General features: G+C 44.9%; 1 protein-coding gene across 1 annotated transcript; it reads left to right on the plus strand.

Annotated features, from left to right (window-relative positions):
- The first annotated feature begins 7 nt into the window (after nt 1–7).
- On the plus strand, nt 8–9,478 carry LOC115374141 (myocardin). The gene is made up of 15 exons (XM_030072911.1): nt 8–62; nt 2,701–2,754; nt 3,593–3,648; nt 4,199–4,265; nt 5,146–5,271; nt 5,395–5,588; nt 5,822–5,962; nt 6,646–6,811; nt 6,935–7,166; nt 7,295–7,439; nt 7,724–8,326; nt 8,437–8,535; nt 8,683–8,820; nt 8,910–8,964; nt 9,057–9,478. Exons 1-15 carry the CDS (start codon nt 8–10, stop codon nt 9,476–9,478), a joined length of 2,553 nt encoding a protein of 850 aa, XP_029928771.1.
- Nucleotides 9,479–9,752: the final 274 nt, after the last annotated feature.

Genomic DNA, 9,752 nt, shown 5'->3' on the forward strand with positions numbered 1-9,752 from the left:
GTCCGACATGACGTTGCTGGCCTCAGAGAGGTCGCTTCTCATCCGGAACAAGTTCCGCTCAGGTGAGGATGGGAAACAGCCATTTGCTTTGGAGTCTCAACGCGTGGCAATTAAGGAGAAAAGGATTTATTTTCCATCAACAATGGGTGTACGTCTCAGGAGTTATTGGCAACATTAGCATCAACATGTAGAGGTGAAGTGTTTGTGAAGGTTATTGGGTAGTCAGTCATCTTATCTATCATGTGATCGATGGAATGAAGGTATTGATCATGGTGAATAGATTTAGTGATTGCTGCCCACAGGCAGTGATGTCTTGAATAGACATATAGACAGCTGAGCCCCATGCTATAGATCTCTTTATGTCAGTGTAACTGTCATCAATGTGACACTTTAACTGAAACATGGTCTTTATTTTGATAGTAGAGAGAGACAGGAAGGGCAGGGGAGGGAGAGGGGGTCACATGCAACACAGGGCTGTTAAGGACTCCTCGGTATGGAGTATGCCCTCTACCAGATGAGCCACTGGGGCACCCCAACAAATCTATAAGTTTTTTTTTTGTTTTGTTTTTTTTTTATCAGTACTCAACCACAACACAAAAAATGGCATCAGAGGTGATGTGCTGACCCCAAGTAAAGTCTGCAGTTTGTTGTTACCAGGACAGAGGAATGACAAATTACAGTAATCTTATTCCAAATAACTGCCAGCTGCAATCTGTTTCTGAACTGTGTAGGCTAGTAACTGGATTACAGATCATGTATTTTTTGCAGTACACTGGACTATATTTTGCAAGTTAAAGGGACATTTTGACTGTGAAACACATTTCACAGAGAAAAAGATTCATAATCATTGTAGGTGATGGCAATAACAATAACCGATCAGAGTCGGTCAAGATTCTGCAATCTGTTAAATTTCAGTGGGCACAATAATCCATGAGTAACTGAAAGGAACAATAAATTGCATAAATGAGTTGGGATAATCCAATATAACATACTACCGATTACAGTTTCCAGGAGGTAATCAGTATTCAATGGCACATCGCTTTATAAAAAATAATGGCCCCATAACTACATAATGCAAGTTTCCCTATAAGTAGCACCGGCTGCTATTGTGGTCTTGGCTGGCTGTCGTAAACGGCTGTAAAATAGAGAGGCGAGGAAATGACATACAGAGAGTCCCCTAGGTGCAAAAACACCTGCTGGAAAACGTGATTTTGTTCGGCAGCTGGTCTGTTTGAAATGAACTGTGCACACAGAAGGGTTAGACCGATATATAGCCCTCTGTTAATAACTATATTGACTTGTCAGTTCACATCTGATATGATGGATATGATATATTTTGTTTGGGTTGCATATTCATTGTATAAATAATCAATACTACACTGGATGTCTACCTGAGGCCCTTCACCTCAATTGATTCCAGTACATGGAGGGCTGATGGTGCAAAAACCTCTTCCAACACAGCCATTTATTACCCTGAACAAGGTGTTAAACCAAGTGTGCCTGTGTCATCTTATCTTCAAGCACCTCAGCCAGTGATGTTTCTTACATTTGCATTTCTCTACATAGCATGACACATCAGCTTTCCATCACCTGACTAATATCATTTACTCATAAAAGACACACAGGTGCTCACAAACTGTGTGATCAACTCTACATAAAGAGCTGAAAATGCAAGGAACATTTTTGGCTTTAGTGCGTAATGACATGGGCAAAAAGTGTCGCTTCAACCCATATTACACATATTACACATATTTCACTGTGTAAAAGGTAATAAATGGCTGTGTTGACAAATGCTGTGCAACATGTTTTTTTTTTTTTTTTTTGTCACCCCAGCTTTCCATAGTGAGGCAACATTTTGATGGGTTTCCACATAATTCTAAATGGATATGTTTAGTAAAAACAGTAATAATAATATGCGAACAGTGATAATAATACATGTGCTGTGAAAAGGACTTAAAATCTGCTGGTGTACACACACACACACACACACGCACGCACAAACACACACGCACGGACACACACACACACACACACACACACACACGAACACACGCTGTATGAAAGTGAAGACCCTGTTACACACCTTACCCCAGCTGTCATGAAGACAGTTCACAGTGTGTCGAGGCAATTAGAATCGAGATTTTCTAATGAGGTAAACTCTTGTTTTGGGTTGCCTGACACAGAGGAAAGGAAGAGGAATATAGTTAGCAGCACAAATGACGCCGAGGGGAGGAGGGGACGTATGAGAGGCTGTAGAGAGAGAGGGACAGCTGAAGGGGGGATGGGGCTGACCAAAATAGACATACTGAGGGATAAATAGTTACTGCCCTCACCCCCCCCCACTGTCCTTTCCCCTTCCCTCCTCAGATCTCTCAGGTCTCTCAGGTCTCAGAACTCACTGAATTGCATTATGGGGAAAGAACTTAGTCCCAACCTTACCTTAATTCACATGTTGGGCTGTGCTTGTCTGCCCTGTTCATGCATATGTGTGTGTGTGTGTGTGTGTGTGTGTGTGTGTGTGTGTGTGTGTGTGGGTGGGTGTCTATGTGTGGCGTAGTTAGGCAAGCACACCAGAAGATTGCCTATAACGTACAAACACTGCAAAGTCATGGGTTAATTGTTGTTCAAATTATTTCAACAAGTTGTAACGATTCAACATTTATTAACACAGCCGACTCAAACTCTGTTCTTGCCTTTCAGTCCTGCAGCTGAGGATTCAGAACCGACGGCAGAATGAAATCAATGCAGACTCTGGTTAGTGTTTCTGTATCAGTGTGCTTCACGTCTCAGTGGGATGACTACATGCTAGTTTTGTGGATGATTGATAATGACCTGCTAAGCTGTCTGTCATCTCACTTTCTGAGTCCAGATATGTAGAAATATATGAAATACGTGACAACAGAATAGAAATTTCTGTATGTACAATATATAACAATGAGAAAGATATGGGAACATGAAACACATACATGTGAGGGCACATTATTTTCCCATTATAATCAAAACGTCTGCAGAAGGCCATACATATGTACAAAAAGTATCCAGGAATGTAGATTTAAGGTGCATGAAACTCTGGACAAATTAATTACCCAGTATGTGCAGTGGATGGAGGTAACATATGCAAACAAAAATGTGCCTACTCATATACATATACTTTAGAGAAATATGACCAGCCCACCTCTATACAACAAAAGTCGTACAGAGTAATTTAAAGGTCAGGAATGCAAAATGCAATGCAGAGTAGTGTGTAGACAGTCCAGGCACCCTGCACCCCTCTTAGCTCTCTGTTAGTTAGAGGCTGGGGCCAGTTGGACAGGAAGTGTTGTTCGGTCTGACAGCTGTCGACACTAAAGAATGCCTAAGAAGCTTCATGTTGTAACTTTGGGGGAAGGAGGTGGATGCACCTTCCTCACCTGGTGGTTGTCTAACACAGAGCTGGGTTTAGTTCATACCCTCCCCTTTGCTACCAACTCTATGCTGCTACAACAACACCAAAATAAATGTTTAATTTCTGAAAGAGATTTCTGAAGCAGCTATTCCTCCCTAATCTGCTGTGTTTTCATTGCATTTGACCACACCGTGTCTGTGTGTTTAGGGTTGAAATCTACCTGTCCCTCTCAAAAAGGAGAGAAAGACCAGGGTGAAGCTCTGGTGAGTAGCATCCTGTTTCTCTCAGGTCAATGATATACAACAGCATGACATAATTGTTCCACACCACAGATAACACACTGACCTTGTTGCAGTAAAAGCCAAGCACCCATGTAAAATTTATTACTCCATGTATGCCCTGTTGTCATGATTGCAAGCTATTGCGTTATTTCTGTAGAGTCAGAAATTTGGTTTACCACTGTTGCTTTCATGGCAGAGCAGTTTCGCTGTGGTTCATGAAGACTGAAATAACTTGAATTTTGTGAATGGTTGCATTTTAAATCAGTGCTTCCCCTATGGCTTGAGCGGCATTCTGTGTGACCTCGCCAGAGAGAATTTCATTTGTTTTGGTTTCCTTAGAGAGTCTAGGGTTTAACAGCTATTTCAAAGGCCTTGCAAAAAATTTTGGGGGGAAGCACTGTTGTAAATGAGTATGTATATAGGATAATTTGGAAATGGACTGCAGGTGTATTTAACTTTCCCCTGAATGAAGTGCAATGTAACTGATCCCTGGGCCCTGCTTGTTGGTTTGACCTGCTGTTTCCTGATGCAGCGTCTTACTGACGATGGTGCCACTCAGAAGTTGCCCCCTAGTGGTCTGAGCACTGAAACTGCACAAGGTGATGACCAGCCTACAGTAATGTTGCTGTCTCTTTCTGCTTTACTCTGTATGCTCCCAGCAAAGTACACTGTAACGCTATCCTGTGTGATTGCAGTATCTTCCCATTTCTCTCGCTCTGTTTTTTTTTTTTTTTTTTTTTTTTTTTTTTTTTTTTTTTTTTTTTTATCTTATCTGTTTTGTCTGGTCCCCTCTCCCCTTTCCAATTCCACTCCACCAGTGTAGCTGTGTGTGTGTATGTGTGTGTGTGTGTGTGTGAATTTTGCAGTGAGCTTGGTGTTTCATCAGCTGTCAATCAAACATAAATGTGACCTGGTTGTATATTGTAACTCTCCATTCTGAGCAGCCTGCAAACATATCAATGATTGACAGTACATGATAAGCCAGCCCACCAGGGAGCAGAATCCCCATTTCCTGCTATTACTTACATCTCTGGCTCTCTCCTCCTCCTCCTCCTCCCCTCTCCGCCCTCCTAACTTTTCTCTTTAATTAAAAAGACTAGTAGCACTCCACCTGCCTTCCAACTGCTTTCTCTGATTTTTTACAACAGTGCTTTTCTGCTCCGTAAAAAATGCTGTGTGAAAATGTGATTGTGTGACTGAGTGTGTGACTGTGTATTGTCATGCAGGGGAATGCATCTCCCTTAAGGCAGGAATGTTTACTATTTTTTGATGCCTCAGCTGGTTTGAACAAGGACTGATCGCCTATGGCAACAGTGTGCATGCTCAAATCACATATGCTCTGAAATCCTGTTGCTTCTCTCTTTCTCTCGCCAATATTCTCCCTTCTCCCCTCTATCTCTACTGATCTCCCCTGATCTCCCATCTGTCCCTTGCTCTATACTTATCTGTACCCTTGCTACCCCTCTTTCCCACCCACAGACAGGAGTGTGTGTGGGGCCCAGAGGCATAAGAGGGTTCGCCAGGCAGAGGACCTCAATGAGAGCATCCAACGCCAGCCCGGATCCGTGGAGCAACAGCACAAACACACACTGCCCTTGGAGAACCGTGAGTCAACACACATCTGCATGCATGGGCACACACAGGCTCACATACACACATTTTGATTTCCCACCCCTCCTCTTTTACTCCTCTTTTGACCTTACGTCCTTTCACTTTTGATTTCCTCAGGTCCTGCAGCTTTCCCTCTCGCCACTGATGTCTTCGAAGATGACATCTCCTCCTGCTCCTCCTCGTCTACTGAGCAACGCGGCGTGCAGCAGTCACCAGCAGTTTCTTCATTGCCAGGGCTCTCAGGTGACCAATTACTGAGTGACTTTTCACCTGTGGGCCCGCCCCTTAACCACAGCCCCAGTCATGCTCAGGTAAGGAAATTGCATTGAGATTCAGTTTTGTTTATGATTCATGCACTGCACCATGTAGGCAAAAGGAAGACGGTCTAGGGCTGCATAGCTAATAAATTCCAATCAGTGACTTCTGATGAATACATTAGATTTCCAAACTGAGCTACATCCACAAGTAAATGTTAACAGACTGATGAATTAATAAATAGCCTTATATGTCAACTCTGATATTCTCTTTTCTTTGCTGCCTTCAGTCTGGCTTGGCATTGCTCCCGGCAACTGAGGGCATCAGCCAACCTATGAGCATAACACTTGGCGAATCAACCTCCATGGCAACAACTGGGAGACCAAATGGGATGTATCTGACCTCTCAGACCACACCCCTGCTGCCAAAGGTAACCTGGGGTTAGTCAAAGCGGTTAGGAAGTGCAGAGCATACTGATGCTGTGGCATACAAACCTTGTAACTTTCATTTTAGTTTTGATGTTTTAGGCTAATTTAAATTTTATAAAGGCGATCTGTTCCGAATATTTTTATGACCCCTTGGAAGCTAATTGAGAACTAACATTTTAATCTGAAAAATGCACTGGCATCATTCTAGAAATAAGGTAATTGCTTTAATTTCTTAAGGGTTTATCTATATACATATGAAATCTCATCCAAAACAAAAGATTCATGCTGTCCCTAACCATTTTAGTTCTTTAACATTACAGAATGGTTGCCCTTTGATTCTGTCAAGCACAATGCTCTGTAAACGTCTCTGCATTCATTACTGTCAATTTGCCCCTCTGGAGGAGCTCAGTATTTGCCCTGTAGGTTAACACATTCACACATGAGCAGTGTGGCTGTATGTCAGAACTAGCACACCCTGTCATCTGGAGGTTTGAGAGGCATGTTTCCATTTTATGTAAGAATATGACCTTGACATGGATTATTTATGCCACACGAGATGGAGTGACCTGACATGACATGTTTTGTGGATGACATTTTATATGTCAGTGTTCACATCTGGTTATGCAATGAAGACCTCAGTATAGTAGCAGTTATAGTAAATTTTAATTGATATGTGTCTTTGCAGACAGCTCAGCCTTCCAGCCCCTCCTGTTCCTCCTCCCTGCCCAGCTCCCTCAACTTCAGTCGTCTCCCCCGTCCTCGGAAACCGCGGGACACCAAACCAAAGATGAGGAAACTCAAATATCACCAGTACATTCCTCCAGACCAGAGAGGAGGGTCTGGAACTGGGGGTACTAATAAAATGCTTTACTCTTTTTCATCTATCATAAACTTCACTAAATCACTGCACTCATGGCTTCCTGTTAGGCTATGTGTTTGAATCAAGGCTTGATAGTCGTCATTCCTTTTCCCAGGGGGAGGAGCCAAACAGAAGAGCCCTGCCCCTGCCCAGCCCATAGACCCAGCCTATTCCCGTCTCCTGAAGCAGCAACAGGTCTTCCTCCAGCTGCAAATCCTGCAAAACCAGCAGCAACAGCAACAGCAGCATCAGCTACAGCAACAGCAGCAGCCACAACAACAACAACAACCACAACAACAACAACAACAGCCACAACAACAACTACAACAGCTCACTGTGGCACCCAGGTATGCTGGCAGTTTGCTGTTAAATACAGTGCCATTAATGCATGCTGGAGACAGCTACTTTTGGCTATGTTTAAAGACATAGGTTTTCAGATGGTTCGGGTCACCATATGCTTCCGTTCTTCCTGCAGTGGAGATCACACCAACACTGTGAAGTCCTCAGGAGCCATGCCCCAAAACCCCCAACCCGTTCCTGCCACAACAAACCACACCCCTGTGGACACAAGTCCGCTGAACAAGCCCGAGCTTCTCCCCCCTAACCTTGTTGATCTAACGGTAAGAAAACCAGCTCTATCAAGCAAGACTGGCAGTAAGAAGAGATAGATAGATAGATAGATACTTTATTGATCCCATTGGGAAATTCAGGTATCTTGCAGCTCACAGTCCATACATACATTCATACATTCATAAATACACATAGATACATACACAACAAAAGACAAACAGATAATAATAACCAAAAAGGGCTGATAACATGATAGAAAACATGATAGTCATGAGGAAGATAAACTGACAAGAATGGCCTTTGCCCCTCCACCTCCACCCTCTCCCCTCCTCAGGTTTCAGAGTTGCGTCAGCAGCTTCGGAAGCGTGGCCTCCCTGTCTCCGGCACCAAGCCTGCTCTGTTGCAGCGTCTCCGGCCCTTCCAGCTGCCCCGCACCTGCCTCACCCCTGCCCCCATCTGCCAGCTGGGTACCAGCCTGGAGCCCCTCACCACCTGCCCCCTACCGGCCCCTAACCAGAGCCCCAGCTCCAGCTCTTGCTCTGGACAGGACTCACCCAGCAGCAGCCCAAACCAACAGATGTACACAAAGGAAAGGGGAATTCCTAATGGGATTCTCAGCGGCCCCCCTAATGGTGTTCCAAATGGGATTCTGAATGCTATTCCAAATGGTTTCCCGAATGCTGCTTCGGTCAGTGTGGCAGGAGAACAGTGCAGTCTCACTGGTGCTGTCTTCCTGGCTCCTGCTAGTACTGCATCGGGAGCCCCGAGCCCCAGTCTACCCCTGTCTTCCTCCTCCTCACCCCTGCAGTGTGGCACCCTGTGGAGAACTGAGCAGGAGCAGCAGCAGCAGCAGCAGCAGGAGCTGAGTGTGGAGCTGGAGATGAGGGAGAGAATAAGGAGCAGACCCAGGGACCGCACCGCTAACACTGGCAACGAGGTGAGGACAGAGGAGCTGAGATGATGGGACAGAGAGCAGTTCATTTTATAAAAATAGGATAACTATTTTGCAGAAGCATGATCAGTGAAACGTTTCCTTTCATCTGATAGTCTAGTGTCGGATCCCTCCATCCATTCCTGCAACAGGATCCAGGATGCCTCAGAGGGAAGCCAGAGACAGATGGACAGGCAGAGGTGTTGTTTACTCAGGTAAAAAAAAAAAAATGACTTGATGACATGTAAAGGACGCTCATTTAAGGGTATACTACGCTGGCTGAAATGTAAGAAATTTGCTCAAGCATGTGACCTTACAATCATAATCCCCTGTCAACTGACTTACCCCTGTTTTCCAATCAGGTGTTCTGCTCTCAGCCTAGCAATACAATTAGCGAGGACTTTGAGCTGCCGGTGCAGATTACAGCGAGTCCCGTTCAAACCTCACCCAGTGTTCGCAGTTTGGAAGAAGAATTACAGGAAGCTATCCAGAAAGCACAGGTGAGAGTCTGTGGATGAACACCATCAATTTTTGAAAAGTCCCATTTGCTCAGTGGGAATCACGTGTTTTTCTTGTCTCTCTGCCTTAGATGGACCTTAGCCAGTCCATAGATGATATTCTGGATGAGCCTATCACATGTGGCGGTGTGTATTACTTAATTAATAAAGACTGCAGCTTTTATTGCACTCTTCCTTTGATGTTAGTGTTTGAATTTGTTCCTCCTCTGCTCTTCCAGGCTCTGCTGTTATCTCTGACCTCAAATCCCCTGTTCATTTATCCCCTGGCCCTTCACCTCCTCCCCAAGTTGATCCGTCCCAGGCCTCCCAGCATCACTCTAAGGATGACAACTTCCTGTCCTCACCCCTATGCTCCTCTCTCCTACTGGAGCTCCCACCATCTCCAGCTTCAACAGCACCCAACCAAGTGGCCCCAGCCCCTCCTCCACCTCCCCTCTGCTCCTCCCCTCTGTCGTCCACTGGGAGCTCGCGTAAACGGCGGGCTCAGGCAATGTTTGACGCTGCCGACTGGCTTGAATCGCTGACGTCTGGCCTCCGTCCACTGAGCCCACCCACAGCTCCATTTGTAGAGACAGACTTCAGTCTGGATTCAGACCTGAATGTCAATCGAGTGTTGGATCTTATGATAGAGCAGTGGTGAGGACCTAGAGGATGTGTGTGTGTGCATATGTTTGTATGTCCTGTGGGAGAGCATGAATGTGGTACAGCATTTTTTTGTTGGTCATGAGTAGGGCAACGTGTAGCCTATACATCCCAATGAGGGCACAAGTTTGTGAATAGAGGCCTTGTCCATTTATGCATCCATCATTGTGATCGTCTGTCAGTCACTGTAGGTGTGGCTCCACGCAACGTCGAGAGCTGGACTCATTGCAGTGTTCTGATCAAACACAGTTTTGATGGAGCAACTATAGCAC

This window comes from Myripristis murdjan, chromosome 16 (assembly GCF_902150065.1).
Source record: "Myripristis murdjan chromosome 16, fMyrMur1.1, whole genome shotgun sequence".
Taxonomy (NCBI): domain Eukaryota; kingdom Metazoa; phylum Chordata; class Actinopteri; order Holocentriformes; family Holocentridae; genus Myripristis; species Myripristis murdjan.